The following is a 19,820-nucleotide window of genomic DNA, read 5'->3' as shown; positions in this document are numbered from 1 at the left end:
ATGAACAGTGTGGTATTTGATATATGCAGCTGTTTTCTGCATTGAGGAAAAAGAACAAACATATCAGTGGTTGAGAGTGAGTGGAGTCTGATGAAAAGAAAAAGAAAAACTCTTGGGAATCAAGAGAAAGGAAGGTTTATCACAGATTTTCTAGAGACTTCAGGTTAATCATGAGGTTTTTTTTTTGTTGTTGTTAATCTTTGCTGTTTTGCAGTTGATTCATCCATCAAAACAGGGGTTCATTGCTCCATATTTCCTCTAGTTTCTTTTGAGCTGTGGGACTTGTTGAACTCGTGATGCGTGCTTAGCATTGTGCTGGAAGTGATGTTACATGTCTCCTCTCATTAATTGTCAGCTTCTCACGCAATCATAGTTTGGCAGATTTGCAAAGTGGGTTCATAGCTCCGGCTCCAGCTCACTGCACTGAGACCATGGTTCCCACATGCCAGCCTGCAGATGACTGTCCTTCCATCAGGAATTTTCTCCCTGTCTATGCAGAATAATAATAATTAATAGATCATGTTGTGAAATCGTCTGGAAGCTAAAGATAATATATTCAGTTATTTTCCTTTTTATTAAAAAATACATGTTATTTGGTTTATGAAATAATAGTGCTAGTAGAAATCCTTTTTATAGGTCTCTGCTTATCAAAGTAAAACCTTTGCAAATCTTCGTTGATCCTCTCCTCCTGTCCCTTCTTACTTGTTTGTAGCTGCAAAAGCCTCCCAACACTTGGCTTAAGAAATACTGTCTCAAATAAACCAAATTCACATGTGCATCTGCCAGTTTTAAGGGCTAATATATGAAGGGATGGACGGTGATTTTGACATTGAATAGGTATTTATTCATAGCAATAATGTAGAGTTTACACTGATCTTGTAGCAGTGCTATCTTACATGTTGTAGCTTCATTCTGCTTGTCATCTTCATTGGGTTTTGACCTGGGATTATTGAACTTTTGGCAAGAAATTTTTTAGGGAAACGTTACGCCTTGAAAGGATATCCTTTCTCACCTTTCACTAAAGCACCGAATTAGGAATCCCCCGACGTGTCATTCATTGGTCCTCTTCAAAGCTGATAGCGCTTTGCCTGCCTTTCTCCTTAGTGACACGAATGAAGTTGACATACCACCCAACACTCGAGTTGGTACCAAGCGCTACATGCCTCCAGAAGTGCTGGATGAGAGCTTGAACAGAAACCACTTTCAGTCTTACATCATGGCCGACATGTACAGCTTTGGACTCATCCTTTGGGAGGTCGCTAGGAGATGTGTATCAGGAGGTAAGTGACAGTGATACTCCTGGAGCTGCTGCAAATCCTTTCTCTCTGGTCAGAAATCAGAGTTATTGCATTGTTTACTAAATCAGATTTGATTTGATTTTCTCCTGTATTTCTGTTGATGCAATCACAGTCCTCCCAAACCATGGGATTTAACATCTTAGAACGGTCTTCGCCACCTTCCCTCCGCCTGCTACTACTGCTGAGTCTCTTTCAGGCACACTGCCAGCTTCCTCTGGCCTTTTCAGAGCTCACCCCCTTCTACCATGTATATTGTCTCCTTTCTCGCCTGAGCTTTTCCTCCAGCAGGTACTCCATCAAGTCAAACCCCCTTTCCTACCCCTTCCAGCTTCTGGCCTCACCCCGAACATCAATGGCCCCTTCCCTGTGGCTTCCTCTGTACAGATGAAGGGAGACACATCAATGTGGGGGGACACCCCTTGTTTAAGCCCCTAATTCTTGAATTTCTATGATACGTCCTCATAAACGAGCTTGAAAGCATCAGTTTGTATCAAAAGGAAATTAAAGCATAAGAGTGTCATTATTGTTCATGATAACTTTTCTGTAAACATAAGGATTCCTTAGTAAAACTAAGAAAAGATTTTTTTAAATATTCAGAGGTAATACTTTTGTAGTGTTTCGTTTATTGCTGCATAATTTGCTCTCGGCAGATTTGAACATCTTTTAGGTGAGGAGCTGAGCTGCAGGCTTTTCCGTATCAAGTGCCCTGTTTATGCCTCTACTTTTGGTTGTGCTGGTTCAGAAAGTAACATTGCTGCCTTTCCTCAGGCTGGCTGGTTCCTCACTTTCTCAAAAATTTGAGCTTATCCAGGGATCTGATAGAGCAGCAGGCGCTTAACTAGTATAGGGATTTTTTTCTTGGACCTGCCATTTATTTGTGAACCTTTGATGCGTTACTAAATTTTTCTTTGTTTCTGTTTCCTTATTGTCAGAAGGACGTGAATGACTGTATCTACCTCAGATGGTTGTTGTGAGGTTTCAATGATTGTAAAAAAGAATTAAAACTGCCTGGCGTATAAAGAGCACTCAGTACACGTTAGCTATTATTTTTACTTTTCATTTTGGTTGGTAGAGACTTAACTTACGTTTAGAGTCATATTTAAATACGAAGGAGAAACAACAGATCAACAGGTATTCATACTTTCATAGAAAGATCATCTTCAATGATGCCTTCTAATCACTCTGGGAACTCTGTGCCTCATGTAAGCAGTTAAAAATAGAAAACTTTCCCTCTGAAATAAGAGACGTCTTTAGGTCAAAAGGAAAGCGAATGCAGGACAAGTTTCCTAAACAGATATTTTATAAATCTCCTTTTGTAATTATGATTTCATGCTTTATTAAGAGTAAACGAGTCTGTTTTTGAATAATATGCTTACACTTATTTTTTTATTAAGATAGGTTTACAGAAGTTAAAGGAGTAGTAGAGTGTAGATTACTTTTCTAATTATGTTTTCTTGAACATCTAAAAGTGAATAGGGCTACAAGAAGCCTTTATTTGAAAGCTTGTGTGCAGGAATACAGGAGCCAGGATTCTCTACTTAGGAAACAAGCCAACCTTATGTAGACAGCAGAGTATTAGTTGCTTTTCTAGGGCTGTCTTTGCCTGTGGGGGTTAGAGAGGTACTAACATGTTCCCTTATCTCCATATGAGATTGATGTATATTTGTCAGAAAGACCCGGCTCTGTCTAAGACCAACTGTATGGCATCGGGCAAGTTACTTAATCTTTCAAAATCAGCTTTACTCATCTGTATAGTGCTATCTTATAAACATAGTTTTGAGAATCTAATAAGATAAATTATAACATATACTATTCATGCCTGCAGATCATAGACTCTCAGCAGATGAGTTTCTTTGCTCTTCCAGAGGAGACAAGCACAGAGATTCTGTTCTCTAACATTCTCCTTTGTGAGGATATTGGAAATTTGGGGTTTATCTTTCTAGTCTGGATACTTTTGGGTGAAGCAGACATATCCAGGTATAGGCCTTTCAGACTTTGGGAGAAAAGAGAAATTTTTGAAGTTTCAGACACAAAGGCAGCAGTTGTGGAAAATTTTGATAATGCTATTGCGTGATAAGGAGAGAGGAGTAAGGCCTAGAGCGCAAAGACAGACTCCTGTGAATTGATAATTTTGTGTGGTTGGCTCTGTGTCTGTGGTGGCCTGTACACCCACCCCACCACCATGCATCCGTCCAGCCAGGTAAGGCACCAGCATTAGGCACCAAGGAAAATCTGAGCTGAATGAGATCAACAGCATCCTCGCTTAAGATTTCCAGAACCATCATTTTGAGGATTAGGAAGGGAGGAAGAATGGGAATGAAATGAGCATCTCCTGTCCAGGAGACCTTTGCTTTCATTGTCTTATGTGGAGATGACACACAGCAGAAGGAATTAGTAATGTAGATAGTACATATATTTTTGATCTATAATCTCAGCAGGGGACAGAATAAATGGTGAGTTGGAGTGATCTGAGAAAACTTTTGAACCTTCTGGTCCTTCATGATTATAAATGGGTTTGAATTTACAAGAAAGGACATAATAAAGTGTTAGTCACTCAGTTGTGTCCAGCTCTACGACCCGCATGGACTATAGCCCACCAGGCTCCTCTGTTCATGGGATTTTCCAGGCCAGAATACTGGAGTGGGCTGCCATGCCCTTCTCCAGGGGATCTTCCCAACCCAGGGATCAAACCCATGTCTCTTATGTCTCCTGCATTGGGAGGCAGATTCTTTACCACTAGCACCACCTGGAATATAGTATTCTAAATTTTCAGTATGTAAGAATACATTCTGATGATTAAGCAGAAAGAAAGTGTACATCTGACATTATGTTATGCAGCCATGAAATTAAAAGATGCTTGCTCCTTGGAAGGAAAGTTATGCCCAACCTAGATAGCATATTGAAAAGCAGAGATATTACTTTGCCAACAAAGGTCCGTCTAGTCAAGGCTATGGTTTTTCCTGTGGTCATGTATGGATGTGAGAGTTGGACTGTGAAGAAGGCTGAGTGCCGAAGAATTGATGCTTTTGAACTGTGCTGTTGGAGAAGACTCTTGAGAGTCCCTTGGACTGCAAGGAGATCCAACCAGTCCATTCTGAAGGAGATCAGCCCTGGGATTTCTTTGGAGGGAATGATGCTGAAGCTGAAACTCCAGTACTTTGGCCACCTCATGCAAAGAGCTGACTCATTGGAAAAGACTCTGATGCTGGGAGGGATTGGGGGCAGGAGGAGAAGGGGACGCCAGAGGATGAGATGGCTGGATGGCATCACCGACTCGATGGACTTGAGTCTGAGTGAACTTGGGGAGTTTGTGATGGACAGGGAGGCCTGGCGTGCTGCGATTCCTGGGGTCACAAAGAGTTGGACACGACTGAATGACTAAACTGAACTGAACTGAGGATACACTGCCAAATTTATTATGAGATTCATAATCTCATATTGCAGTAATAGAAATAGTTACATATTGTACAGAATGAGTTTGGGGTGTGTCTGCCAAATTTGCACAAGATTTATATAGATTTTTAAAATTTTGGCACAGAGTACAAGAGCAATTATAAAATCAGAAGTAAATTTGAGATGTTTGTTTACTTAGCTTTTAGAAGTTAGGAAAAAAGGCTTGAAGGTGTATAATAATTTTTCCATGTGCTTTTTATTCATTTTTTGAATATTGTGTCATTTGGGCCCATTTTTTTCAAGGTTGGTGGGTTTTTGTCGCATTTTTTTTTTTTTTTTTTGCTGTTTTTCAACCTGAACTTGTCTTTGGTGCTGATAGAAATTTCCTCTGAGAACAGTTTGTTTGTTAGACTTTTATTTCCTCTTCACAGAAAATAATAACCTTATCAAGATCATATTTTCAGGTATAGTGGAAGAATATCAGCTCCCCTATCATGACCTGGTGCCCAGTGACCCCTCTTATGAGGACATGAGAGAGATCGTGTGTATCAAGAAGCTGCGGCCCTCCTTCCCCAACCGGTGGAGCAGCGACGAGGTGAGGTTGGAGGTCTTTTCTCCTTTTGCCAAAATTCCAAATACTTATTGCAGGAATTCGTTTTCTCTGTTGGGACGATAATGGTGTGTCATTGCAGGAATTTATTTGGATATAAGTGCAGTATGTTACATTATCTGTTCCTTTCTCCTGTTTGATTTTGCTGCTTCCAAAATACATTGAGTGGGTCAGTATTTAGCCGACATAACTGATAACATGATTTAATTTACTGGTGATGTCCTGACACTTGCATAGAGGCTGTTACTTCTCCGAATGTGCGTGTGTAAAATATCATGAATTTTCTCCATGACAGACTCACATACAGCATTCTCTCATTTAATGAGAGAAGAGGTAGGCGTCTGAAGAACTGAGTTTTCTGTACACCGAAGTGGTACAGGGTGACCTAGGTGAGATGCCTGACTGTGCTGTGGGTCTTCCTTAATAAGGATGACGTGATGCTGTAGGAACAAACCCACGCTCAGTCGGGCTCTGAGTGCGTCCTGGTGAAACCTACACAGCAGGTCTGAGAGGAGCTGCCGGAAGCAGGAAGTGAGCCGGCCAGTCTTGCCTCTCCTGCCCCCTCTGCGCCTTGCTCACCCCTTCTCCATCCACCCTGGAAAACTCTGGACCCCTCAGACCTGGAGTGTCTGGCAGCACTTGGGGGAGTGCCACATTCTGAGAGGAGTTTGAAGCATCCCTTAAGAAAAAAAAAAAAAAAAAAAAAACAGTATCCAAGCCAGTGCAGACAAATGGACAGAACACTGTTTATAAACTAATTCTTCAGTGTTAATTGCATTTAAAAATAACTTTTGGTTCTTTGGTTTTGTGGCCAGTTACTGAAATGCTAAATAATACATATGTTTCCCAGTGAGCTGTGCAGAAAGCTTTATAAGATGCTGGAGATTATATTATTTTGAAGGTGATTATGGGCATTGATATTGCTGAGTCCCTTCACTGAGGATTTCTAATGAAACGAAATGGTGCTTTTCAACAGGAAGGCCAATAATTGACATGCCACAGGAGAACGCAGGAGAAACTTGTAGTGAGGCTGTGCACAGGTCATTAATCTTGTTAAATGGTATAGTGTGATGCTGTTATTGTAGCGGACAGCTATGATTGAGGAATAACCATGTTTGTTTGACTAGTATGGAATTAGATAAAAGATTTAAGTTCATCGAGTGTTAGAGACAGTCTGGGAGTGTGCAGCGGAATATAGGCTCCCTGGGTATTTCTGTATTTGTTTAATCTGACTTCAAAGACACTCTTCTACAATCAGCAAAGCCACCTGCTTGCTCCTATCACAAGGAAGACATGAAAATTTGTTTTAGTCCTTTAAGATTTGCATGAGAAAGGTATTTTTATGGAATTTTATGCCTACATGCTTTTAAGACTGTCTTTTAAAAGTACATTCAGATTTCAGAAACCCAGAACTAAAAGCCAGTATCGAGTGCCAGCCTTACAGATCATACGTTTCTCTCGTGTAAGTCCAGTTTTCCTTTTCCTTCCTGCAGTGTCTCAGGCAGATGGGGAAACTCATGACGGAATGCTGGGCTCACAATCCTGCCTCAAGACTGACAGCCCTACGGGTTAAGAAGACACTGGCCAAAATGTCAGAGTCCCAGGACATTAAGCTCTGAGGCAGGAGTAAGTGTCTCTGGACAAAGCCAGCAGATATTCTTCTGTTTGTGGGCAGAGCAAAAGATGTTCCAGAAGCATCCACAGTACCAGCCTCGCACATCCTCCTGCTCCCCAGAGGGTGTATTCTTACCTCTCAGGGAGCAGCCTGGACAAACAGAAGTTTCCAGAAGCACGGATTCCTCGTGTCTGTCTGTAGGAGGGAGAAACTGCCTGGGTAATTTGTTCAAGATATGATGCATGTTGCTTTCTAAGAAAGCCCAGTATTTTGGGATTGCCTTTTTTTTTCCTCAAAAGATAATTTTGCCAAAATAAAACAAAAATGTAAATGTTTCAAGGTATATACTATTTTAGTTTAAAGAATAACAACTAAAGTTCTTCCCAGAAACTCTGCTGGAAGGTAAATTAAAATATGTGTTTCCATTGGTAAAATGTTGTTGCACTCTACCAACCAAAAGACAATCGTTGAAGCCAGAGAACCGAATGGAACTCATCTTAAAAGCCCCGACGTGCCCCTGCCTCCTCAGACCACTCTGGCCAGCCCTGCACTGGGGCAGCCGCAGCAATGTGAACGCACCTGGGTGCCAGCACCGCCTGTGTGGGACCACCTCTGGGGATTCCCACCCGTGACCTCCTGCAGCTTCAGAGGATGTGGGACAAATGAAGGTTTTGCGTGACTCTACTAGAAGTAAATGTTAACACTGTTCTTCAGAACCACTTTGTATTTCTGATTCTGTTAGGGTTTTTCTTTCATTAAACACAAAGCTTTTGTGTGTAGGACGTTGAACCCCTGCATGCTTTTGATCTCTCAAATGAAAGGATCAATATTAAGTGGCTGTCAGTTGTGTCGAAGACAAGGCGCTTTAAAATAGAGATACTTTGCTCTTGTGCTCTAAGAAGATGGTGTCAGAAAGGTAGGCGGTGAGGATGGAGGTGCACGTGGCTTATGTCTTAGGTGTGCAGAAGAGACCTCCTCGGGCGCAGGGGGAAAGGTGTGCATGACTTACTGTGTACGAAGAGGGTTTCTTTGAGTTATTATCTGCCTTTTCTCTGTCTGAGTTTAGAGGACAGGAAACTTACATCAGGTTAATTGAACTAATTTTAATTAGATAAATATAACCTCCAAATGGAACAGCAGAGGAATGCTAGTGGAGACCACAAGATATTATGGCTGTCGTGACTGAGTCTAGAATAGATACAGATGGAGGATGTAAGTCTTAGGTGATAGCATCACAGGAGTGCTGACTCAGTTTATTTTTATTTTCATGATGTTCAACTCACTTTTTAATTTATTATTGTTTTCTTCTCCGTGGCACTTGTGCAGAACATCTCTCCAGCTATTCAGTTATGTAGGCATAAAAACTTTGGAGCAGCAGGAGTCAAATCATTGACAGGGCTAGTATTCCTTAACAACAGGAGCATAATAAAGGGTACAATTGTACACATCCCTCTGAACCTTATTCATTTGCTTCCCGACTGTGGTTTTTTTTTTGCTTCTTAGAATTCTGTTGTGTTTAGCAAAGAATTGGGAAGCCCCTCCTCTTTGCCCTTAAACACCCCAGGCCCCCCCCCCCACCCCCGCCCGCCAAAACAGCAATTCTATTCTTCCCAGAATACTCCAGGGGGCAGTGTTTTATAACGCATTTTCATTTCCCCACTTGGTGGCTGAAGGATGGAGAGTTTTTGGAAATGTGACAGCTGCATGAAAAATGAGAAAATATTTTCCTGACTTCTGAAGTGAGCTTGCAGCTGGTGACTGGTTCCTCCAGAAAACCTCCGAAGGCAGAGACTGACTGTGAGCTGTGCTTACCGTCTGGGGGAAGCAGTGTTCTGTATTCAGCATTCACTCCCCAATGCTTCATAACCACAGCTCCTTTGTAACAATATTTGCTTAATCCTTGAATATGAAAAAAAAAAGTTTCTGCTTTTTCAAAGATTAAAAACAGTTGGTTCCAAATATGATTAGAATGCTGCTTTTACTGATATTAAGATAACCTGAATAATAGTGTAAATGTTCCCTTTTCTTAGGTCAAATATTCTTTGTGATTGCTTAGAAGGGAGTATGTGGCTAAAGCTAAGTGTAATAATCATCTGAGCCTAGGAGAGAAACTTCAGTGCCTCTAATCAGACCATCTGCAAAACAAATAAGTACACATTTATGTCAGTTAAGTGGGGGCATGTTTGTGTTTCTTGATTTTCCCTAAATTTAGGTGATGTTTGGGCTTAGTGCTTAGGTAACAATGTGGTTTTGTTTTTCATAAGTTCTTATACATGGATAACTTCAAATCAGAATATACTGTGGAGAGGTGATGATTTGAAGGTAAGCTAGATTTCTAGGGATGTGTTGGTTCCTGTGAAAAATGGAAAGAAATTAAGATAGTGTCCAAATTTCTTTCATATAATTTGTTTGGTTGCTTTAGAAAAATGGATAGCTTACTCTCTAATTCCCAACCTGGTATACTCACTGTGGACATTTAAAAATTATTCCTGGTATACTTAAAAAGACATGTTAATTACTATTGTGTTTTAATGATATAAGAATTTATTTATGAATAGATTTTTTTTCCTGTCTTACCAAAATCCACCTCACTTAGGAAATATTAAATTGTTCTTAAAGAGACTACCTACTCACTTCCAAATAATTAATTTTGATTTTTACATTTCTGGTAGCTCAGAAGTGAATTTTATTTTTTTGTTTTGTCTCTCAATAGAATAGTGGGGACCTGGAAATACTGTAGATGATTGCTTACTTTCAGGACGATTTCAAAGACTAAAATTTTCTTCTAACCTTTTCCCTGCAAAGGAATCCTAAAATATTACTTGTTAGCTAATATAAGTTTTGTATGCTAAGATATTTGGGTTTATAGTTTATGTATGTGTGTGTATATTATATAAATATATGTATATATAAATACTATGTTCAGTTTGGAGTCTGGCACAACTCCATTATGTGGATTAGAGAGTAAAATATTATGGATGATAAAGTACTAAGTGAAACATAATATTTATTTATATAAAAGGGTGTAGATTGTTGCATCACAGGCAGCAGTGTTGTATGAACATTGTGTGTGAGGAGACAGGTCTCTGACCTCCTGAAACGCGCTGCTTGAAAGACACTAGTGACCATTCTTTTTATTCTCAAAACAAAACTTCTTATAAAATACACTAAGATTTTATTTACAGGGAATTCTTCGACACGTTTCAATTGCTGCGTAAGCAGGTAGAGCGAGGACTGAATACTGATCGACTCTCATGTTTCTAGAGTCATGCATATTCGTTAGAAGTGACAGTGTTTTGTGTTGTTGGTCTGTTCTTTGTTGGTAGGTGGAAAGGCACTGAAAGAAGTACAGTTTTTTAAACTTGAAAAATTCTATAGTTATAGCTCCTTAGAAAACTTAGTCACATAGCCGTGGAAAGGAAGGAAGGCATCAGAAGTGACTTAATTTAGCACTTATGATTCCTTTTGTAAAACAAAACAAAAATGCCATATTTTTTGGAGAAAAGTTAGACTATATAAGGGATTTTGTTGTCTGTTTCAAAAGAAGACTCATTTGTGTTCTTTTGGGGAACCAGTGCCTTACTGAATTTGTATATACTGTAATTATTCAGAACTAGGGAACAAACAATTGTATTTGTTACAAATTGTATATGGCTTTGTTTTAACATTCCCCCTAATAAAATGGTTTCATTCTCCCCTTGGAAAGAACACTCTGTTGTCCTATAGTTGTGCCTGTTCTCTGTAAAAATGTCACGTTGTAACGGGCAGGAGAGGTGGCCGTGGACAGCGACGCGGGTGAGTGTGTGCCGTGGCGGCAGGAGAGCAGGACGAGAGGTCTGATGGCTCCGATTCTGTCTGTTATTAGGAGGCACAACCATCTGTTGAGAGGGAGAGGAAAGGTAGGAACCTTGGTGATGAGGTCATAGGCAGCTGCTTACAGGCAACGCCCAGGGCCCCGTTGAGACGGAGAAGGCTGACTGTGGCTGGTGACCAGGGTGTGGCCGCTGGGCCACCAGACAACTGGCCTGTGAACCTGGGCCCCCTCGTTCTCCCCGCTCTGTCAGGGTAGCCCTGTTTTGACCTCTTGAAGACACGGCTTCTTCCCCTTGAAGACAAGAATAATATTAATCTCTACTGCACGGAGTGGTTCTGAAGATGAAATAATCCGTGCCATGCCCCCTAAGCATTTGGTGAAGCACTCGACTATTACTAAATATTAGCTATTATGACAAATTCTCTGTGCTACTCTTCTATGTATTAATAGTTTTATGGTTTTATTTTTTTCTATCAGGAACCCAGATGTAGGCCTGGAGACTGCGACAGCTGGTTTCATTTCAGGTGGGAGTTACCAGGCATATGCAGCAAGGGGCCCTGGAAAATAAGATTTATCATCAAGGGGGCAGCTGACGTGGTTCAGAGGAGGGAGGGACTAAAGAAGAGGCCGGTGACAGGTCCAGAGAAACCAGGTCAGAGGGCAGGGAACTAGGCTGGGTCGAGGTGGTGTGTTTGCACTTATGGAGAAAGAGGCTGTGTTCAGAATCAAGATTTCAAAGAGTGAGTCACAAGACCAAGGACAGGCTGAGGGTGTGCTCACAGGGGTGGATGGATTTATTCATGGACAAGATGATTGGTGATGACACATGCATGCCAAAGCCAGATTGTTGGGTCCGTCTTTGTGGATTTCGAAGCTCCCCCAGGATGGTGGTGGTCTAATGACATGAAGATTGTGAGACAGGATTCACCAGAGCCATTGGGGGATGGGGACAGAGGGTGGAGACAGAGGCTGGTGGGGCCTGATGGCCTGATGTACTACAGAGTGGGCATTCGTGCAAGGGCAGTGACCTGGCAGCAGTGCCCCAACAGTAGGAAAGAGACTCCATCCTTTCTCCTGACTGTGAAGTCCATGGAGCATGGAGCAAACAGGTTGTTGCTGTTGTTTCGGAATCAATGTCCCCCAGAGAGGAGACAGCCGTCTGCAGAGGGAGAGGGAACACGTTGAAGTGTTTGTCCATGGACTGGGAATCCTGGAGGCCAGAGTGAAAAGTTTGGTTTTGAGGTCATCCAGGGATGGCTTAGACAGTAAAGAATCTGCCTGCAGTGGAGGAGACCCAGGTTCTATCCCTGGGTTAGGAACATCCCCTGGGAAGGGAATGGCAACCCACTCCGTAGTATTCTTGCCTGGAGAATTCCGTGGATAGAGGAGCCTGATGGGCTACAGTCCATGGGGTTGCAAAGAGTCGAACGTGATTGAGCAACTTTCACTTTCTACTTTCACAGTGGAGACTGGATCCAGAGAGAGGAGACCCAGAGTCGTTGGGGCACCGGGAGCACAGGCGGGCTTGCACCTCAGTTCCCAGGGGCTCCACGGTGTGTGACTGGCTGTGCTGAGTCAGCTGCACTAATGCCAGGGGAGTTCACCCCAACATGGGGATTCAGATGGATTTCAGTCACGTGCATGGTTTTCATCATCTCAGTTTCACAGAAGCATATAGTCTGAGCCCCAGACTTCTTCCCTATAAATTGAGCCCCACCTCATGGGGCTCTGAGGAGAAACAGATGAGGTGGACATGGGAAGTCTGTGTGGCTCCACTCCAGGCACACAGCAGGTGCTCATAAATACTGCTTTTCCTCACGGACGTTAATTTTGCAGGATGTAAAGCTGGCAACGTGTGAAACTAGCCAGAGTCTGCAGTGGGGACACCCTCTCCCACCCTGTCTGCACCCCACTCCTGGATGCTGTGGGCTTTCCTGGATTCAAAGTCAGAGATGGCAAACCCCAGCTGAGGTGAACAGCATCTTCGCTTGCCTGGGCCACTTTTAAGTTGCATGCTTGGTGGTTCCTTCCCGTCCCTGCAGCAGAGCACAGGTGAGCCTGCTCTCAGGACTTTTGTTCCTATGAAGCAGTGCCTCCCCAGGTTGTGCTATTAATTGGCTGTAGGGAACTCTGGGGCTGATAGGGAACTCTGGTTCTTTTCCTGGGCCACATGCTAGAACTTTCCAGAGACACCAACCCAGAGAGGGGTTCGGGTAGCCCTCCTCCCCAGCTCGGAAAATGTATGTGCATTTTGCTGGTTGCAGTTTTCCCAACAGCAGCCCCAGCCACCAAAGCTCCAAAGCAGGGCTCGAGGGATGGTCGTGGGCTGAGCCTGTGCCACTGTATACTGTCTTTGTGAAGTGCCGTCCGTTTCATTCTTTATGGAGTTTTCACTCTTTAAATGGTGCTAACTTCTCAGCCACAGCCCCCACTTCTCCCTTCTGTTTTTACCAGGACTCTGGTTTACCCGGACTCCAGTGCCACCACTTCCTTAGCTCTGACCCACAGCTGGTTTTGTGACCGCAGTCTTGCATGGTCTTAAGTCAAAGGACAGTACTGTCAGGACAGGTCCCGTTACTCACAGGCTCTGGTGGCCAAGGCTGAGGGGCAGGAATGGGCAGGAGCCTCCCCTCTCAGAGCAGCTCCCTCACCCGGAAGAGGCTGCCTCAGAGTCCCCTGCACACTTGGAGCACCTCTCACGCTCATCACTCGGAGGGAGTGGCCTGCCGTCCTCCACAAATTGAGCAGGTCGGCCTGGTGTTTGCTCTAGCTCTGGGCATCCTCCCTTTTCATTTTGTACCTACTAATGTATCTGTTGCTTCCCAGATGGCTCAGTGGTAAAGAATCTGCCTGCAGTGCAGGAGATGCAGGAGACTGGGGCTCGATCCCTGGGTCAGGACGATCCCCTGGAGGAGGAAATGGCAACCCACTCCAGTGTTCTTGCCTGGAAAATTCCACAGACAGAGGACCCTGGCGGGGTACAGTCCATGGGGTCTCAAAGAGTTGGACACGACTGAGTGATTTAGCACACATATACAGTGTGGCTCTTTGCAGACTTTTATTTTTAAATTTTATTGAAGTATACTTGACTTTTAATGCTGTGTTAATTTCTGCTGGTAGTTTCATGTTGAATGTAGTTCCCTGTGCTATATGGTAGGATCCTGCTGTTAATCCATCCTACATACATTAGTTCGCATGTGCTAATCCCAAACTTCCAATCCATCCCTCTCGCATCCCTGCTCCCCCTTGGCAACCATGAGTCTGTTCTCCATGTGTAGAATTCATCTAAAATGGACTATATGAGGGTCTGGCCTTCGTTCACCTTCTTCCCAACTCTCCAGGGCCTCTGACCCACAGTACCCAGACCTGGTCCCTGCCGTAACTGCTCACTGATATCACCTGGGAACTTATAATAATACTCCCAAGGCCAAGTCTACACCCCAGACCTGTGAATTCAGGTTCTCTGAGGGTGAGATCCAGGCAGTCATTTTGTAAAGCTGCTCAAGTGACACCATTGTGCACAGAGGCTTGAGAAGCATTGTTCCATAGCCTCATCCTGGCCTGAGGGAGGCTGTGGTTACCGTCTGTGCAGGGTCTAAGTGCTCTTCCATGCTATTGAAGAAACACTGGGTGACTCTTCACACAGGGGAGGGCTCCGTGAAGGAATAAGTGAGGCAGCACACTCTGTTGCTTATAAATATAATTTATTACCTGTTTAAAAATTCTTTCTTGCATTTTGTACATGTTGGCTGACAGGATAGATGCAGGCAAATTTACAAACCAAAGAACTGCAGGGAAATGGAGAGAGGCAGCCAGGGCTAGCATCCCTCGCTTCCAGTGCATGGCAACTCGGATGGGACCCCAGAGAGCCCGCCTCTGCAGGGGGTTTCTAGAAAAGGAATTGCATAGAAGATACAGCAAGAGGGAACTCTGAAACAGCCAAAGAAGTGTTCCATATCTGAAAAGCTAAGGTGGTGTCATTGTGTTTGAGAAAAGAAGGATAACACAGCACAAAACCTTACTGTGCCGTTTCCGCAGTTGAACTGTCCCCCGGGACTAGCAGGTGGGTGACACGTCTCTATCGCACAGACCGCTGGGGAGTTTTCTCTGATAAACATTGGTTGTCTTCTTTAGAAAGAATGAAGAGAAGGTCATCAGTGTGTGACAGGTTAACATAAACTCAGTGAACACGTACATCACCGTGATACACAGCACACACACATACACACATGTAGGGATGCTCTTCCCTGCAACGGGGCTGAATGCATCCTGTTGGGAGGGTGAGGGTCACACTACCAAAGGGGAGGATGCAGGTCGCACCTCAGCTTGTTCTGACTGCTGTCCTCCTGCTTTTTCAAGGCCAGGAGGAGTATGTGTTAGAATTTATTCACCCTCATTTATAGGCGTCACCTAACTATAAAAGGGTGAGGTGTTTTGCGCTGGCTGTGGATTTCTTGCTCTTTTGCTCAATCAGGTTTGGTATCTGGGACATGTTTCAGGTCACAGTTCTTGGATGTTGCCTCACGACAGTGCTGACCTTCAGAGGTCAGGGTTTATCAATGCTTAGGCTGCTGATCAGCAATAATTGCCCGGGATTCACCTTCTGAACTCAGTACCGAGGGTTATTCCACCCTGGCTGGTGCCATCATCTTCAGTAGCTGCTCTGATACTGCCAAGTCCAGGAGACTTTGGAATTTAAGATTGGCACATAGGACTTAAACATATTGGCTAAAAGACCCTGAAGTGTTACAGCTTCAGCAGCTTAGACTTTTGCTGAGGCACAGTCTGAAATGGCAGGTGTGGAGGCTGATGTACACCGTAGCAGATGCTTTGTCTCGTGGGCAGCTGACCTTATCTCAGGCCACCTTCCTTTTTCCCTTCTCAGCAGCTGGTGGGTCAAGACTCCTGACACTCTGCAGAATCCCAGATCATCTCCGGACAGTTCTCTGTAGTAAGTAAAAGTCTGAAGTATATGGCTGGCTGGGAAATAGCTTCTGTATTGGTTGGTTTTGTTTGGCAGTGCATTTATGGAGTTCCTGTCTGTCTGTCCTGGCAGCACTTTCCTTGACCATGCTGAAATATAGCCAGGCGTGTATGTTATGTCTGGGTGCATGAGCCCATTAATATTCCACCTGTAGATCAATTCAGGCAGGTGACAGGGCCACTGAAAAAGCTGAGAGCCATGAACTCTTCTGAAGACAGATTTTTAGAGCAGGATTTCCAAAAATGGGGCAATCACAGGGCTGATAAGACTAAAGTATCAGGAAGTTAATTGTTGGTATGTAGAGCAAACACACCCAGTGACATATAAGGCCATCTCCCTATTTTCACAAATTGGTTTCAGGCATGAATTATGGAAATATTTATGACTCCATTGGCTTAACCTGTATAGACACAGGCTTAAATTATTAATGCTTACAATGTATTTATTCCCCTTATGTCTTATTCCATAAAAAAATCATTTGAGATGCAAAGGAACTTTTTCAAAATAATCATTACAGCCAGAGATTATACAAATAGATTTCTTAGGGTAAAGAAATAGCACTTGATTGCACAGAGGCAAAGTTCTAAGGATTTCAGCCAACATTAGCTCAGTAAAGTTTAAAAAAATACACAAAACCAAAAAGGCAAAGTGTAATCGTTGGTCCTGTGAGGCACTCAAAAGGTATAAAACAACGTTTTATTACCTTGAGATAATCAGTCATAAAAATATTTTCCTTATTGGTTCCATAAATTCTAATGCTCATTGACCATTATCATCTTTACAAATAATTGATTTTGAGGGATGGCATGATGGCATTCTGACTCACAAAAGCGCCTCTGCTCTCAAAGCAGATGGATCAAACCCAGTTTCACTTGGCTGTGTCCACAGGCATCCATCCTGTCATTGGTCTCAGACTTGGACTGGGGTCTCTGTGCAAGATTGATAACTTGTCCAGAAGTCAGCAAGACCCATAGCTCCTGTTCAACCTGAAGTCTGAAGACTAGATAAGGAAACTTTTTCTACCTATTTTATACTCTCTGGAAGGTCAGTATTTTTATGCACTTGACCTCACGTACAGACCTTGTAGTGGCAAAGGCAGTGAACCCTGAGCAGATGGTGATCAACTACTGCTTCCTGCCTCAAACATCCATGAGAGAGACAGAGGCAGATGTGGACCAGGAGCGCACTGCTGTGTTCCCAGCAGAGACACACCTCAAGATACATGAGCCAGAGCCTTGTCTGTGCCTCTCCAGAAGAAGGTAAATAAAATCTCAATTCTACTCTTGCAATGTTTAAAATATCTTGCTTACACCCCTAAAAAGTGTTACTGACTGTATAGTTTCCAGAGTGTCCTGAACTCAGTCTCCATGACTTCTTCCTAACGAATGGTTCTACTATCTGAAAGTTGGGAGATTAAAATCTACAAAATAATAGTGAAAGTATTAGTTGCTTAGTCATGTCTGACTCTTTGTGACCCCATGAACTGTAGCCCGCCTGGCTCCTCTGTCCATGGAATTCTTCAGGCAAGAATACTGGAGTGGGTAGCCATTTCCTTCTCCAGGGGATCGTCCCAACCCAGGGATTGAACCCAGGTCTCCTACATTGCAGGCAGATTCTTTACCATTTGAGCCACCAGGGTAGCCCCACAAAATAGTGGTATGTATCAGTATAAAGGGTTGGAGCTACATGTTGTCTAAATATTATCAGGGTAATTCATTTTTTCAATTATTGTCCTTTGTCATAGGTGTCTTTTATCTGCCATTTCATTCAGTTCTTTCTGATTGGGCCTATGATAGCATTAAATTACTAATACCCATTGTTGTTGTAGTTTAGTTGTTAAGTTGTGTCTGACTGTAACCGCATGGACTGCAGCCTGCCAGGCTCCTCTGTCCATGGGATTTCCCAGGCAAGAATCCTACAGTGGGTTGCCATTTCCTTCTCCTGGGGATCTTTCCAACCCAGGGATCGAACCTGCATCTCCTGCTTGGTAGGTAGATTCTTTACCACTGAGCCACCTGGGAAGCCCAAGATGGCTAATGGTTATTCAGTATACCAAAGGACATCTCACCCCAAACACTGACTTGCCTTGGAAGAGCTTACATTGCTTCCATGAAGATGGAGTTCTCCTGGGTAACTGAGGTGCGTGTCCACACTGCTGTTCATGCTGTTTATGAAAGGCTCTTGGCTGTGAGCACCTTGGTGTTACAGTTTGCTGACGCCTTGTGCCCAGTTATCAATATTCTGAATCTAACTTCTATTCCTTCCAGAGCACATTAAGGAAATGTGATTTAGTGAGAGGAAAATGAAAACAGGATGAAACATCTGCCTTTAGATCCCCAAATTCAGAAGGAAGCTAGTTTCTTCTCCTTGATTAACAACCACAACAGTTTTCACTTCATTAGATGTAGTATTTGCATATATAAAACTTATTTCCAATTGGATGCTGCTTATGTCTAGTCAAGGCTCTGGTTTTTCCTGTGGTCATGTATGGATGTGAGAGTTGGACTGTGAAGAAGGCTGAGCGCGAAGAATTGATGCTTTTGAACTGTGGTGTTGGAGAAGACTCTTGAGAGTCCCTTGAACTGCAAGGAGAACCAACCAGTCCATTCTAAAGGAGATCAGCCCTGGGATTTCTTTGGAAGGAATGATGCTAAAGCTGAAATTACGGTACTTTGGCCACCTCGTGCGAAGAGTTGACTCATTGGAAAAGACTCTGATGCTGGGAGGGATTGAGGGCAGGAGGAGAAGGGGACGACACAGGATGAGATGGCTGGATGGCATCACTGACTCGATGGACGTGAGTCTCAGTGAACTCCGGGAGTTGGTGCTGGACAGGGAGGCCTGGCGTGCTGCGATTCATGGGGTTGCAAAGAGTCGGACATGACTGAGTGACTGATCTGATCTATGTCTTCAAAAATAAATATCAGAGAACTAAAAGTAAGTTTTAAAACACATGAAGCCTAGTGAAAAATATAAATAATAATGACAAATCTTCAAAAGCTGTTTTGTACAGATTTTTATGTGTTTCTATTATTTCTGTGACACCAATTTGAGATGCGTATGGAGTCAGAAACAAACGTACTAGGCTCATGAAATGCGAAGTCGCTCAGTCGTGTCCGACTGTTTGCGACCCCATGGACTGTAGCCTACGAGGCTCCTCTGTCCATGGGATTTTCCAGGGAAGAGTACTGGAGTGGGGTGCCATTTCCTTCTCCAGGGGATCTTCCCAACCCAGGGATCGAACCCGGGTTTCATGCATTGAAAGCAGACTGTCTTACCATCTGAGCCACCAGGGAAGCAACCAGGCCCATAATGACATGTAAGTTTTGATGTGGGTAATTTAAGCGGAAAAAAAAAGTGAGAATAAGAAATGTCTTGTCTGATGTGAAAATTTCTGCATGTCGGTCATAAAGATGCTATACATGCTACAGGCATCCATTCCCACTGTCAAAAACTCCTCCTGAGATTTCCTATTAAACTTGGGGCAGGTAGTGTTATCTACCACTAGATGGCACCATGCACAAGTGAGAGATTTTTTTTTTTTCCCCCTTCCAGATGAAGTAAACTGGTTTTTGCTCTCAACCTACAGCGAAGCCCTAGGAATGAAAGGGAGGGCGTGTTACAGGATGGCTCGTGAAGTTGCTCCCTATATACTGAACTGTTGAGCCTAGGCCTTCTGAGTTTGAGAGCAATTTAACAGCTATTACTTGACTCCCCAAAAGAAGGAAATCAGAATTTGCTGTGTACATTATTTGATGTAAATGGCGTGCTATACATATGGAAGTTTGCTCCCCTGACAGGGAACATGATGGGGGTCTATGACAGACAAGTACCTCACTTGTAAGGAGTTAACCGCCTTTCCCCTTTCTGGCGCTAAGATGCAGAACCAAATACCAGGATGCACTTCAAGTGAAGCCAGTGGCTTTGAAAATACAACTCCTGCTGCCTTCTGTAGTTCTGTGTTGATGACTTTTTAAAAGTTAGTTTTGAAATTATCTGGCTACTACATATTTGCTCCTTTCTATTTTTCATTAGGCATCAGATTTCTAATTCTTGCCTTCCAGAGATGACAGCCCCCCAAACCAGCAATGGTGAGTGATCTTGAG

At 43.3% G+C, this 19,820-nt stretch overlaps 1 protein-coding gene across 31 annotated transcripts in view; it reads left to right on the top strand.

Annotated features, from left to right (window-relative positions):
* Window positions 1-10,624, top strand: part of BMPR1B (bone morphogenetic protein receptor type 1B) — a 449,057-nt gene extending 438,433 nt beyond the window's left edge. For 30 of the 31 annotated variants that reach the window (XM_059887383.1, XM_059887375.1, XM_059887365.1 and 27 more), the window contains 3 exons: window positions 1,105-1,280; window positions 5,156-5,286; window positions 6,795-10,624. In XM_059887383.1, the coding sequence (XP_059743366.1) occupies window positions 1,105-1,280; window positions 5,156-5,286; window positions 6,795-6,920 (433 nt within the window). In that variant the 3' untranslated portion in view covers window positions 6,921-10,624. The remainder of the gene's footprint in view (window positions 1-1,104; window positions 1,281-5,155; window positions 5,287-6,794) is intronic. The other variant, NM_001105328.1, reaches the window with a different exon arrangement.
* The last annotated feature ends 9,196 nt before the right edge of the window (window positions 10,625-19,820 follow it).

This window comes from Bos taurus, chromosome 6 (assembly GCF_002263795.3).
Source record: "Bos taurus isolate L1 Dominette 01449 registration number 42190680 breed Hereford chromosome 6, ARS-UCD2.0, whole genome shotgun sequence".
NCBI lineage: Eukaryota > Metazoa > Chordata > Mammalia > Artiodactyla > Bovidae > Bos > Bos taurus.
Note: the sequence above shows the minus strand (reverse complement) of the source record. Positions and strands in the feature narration are given on the sequence as shown.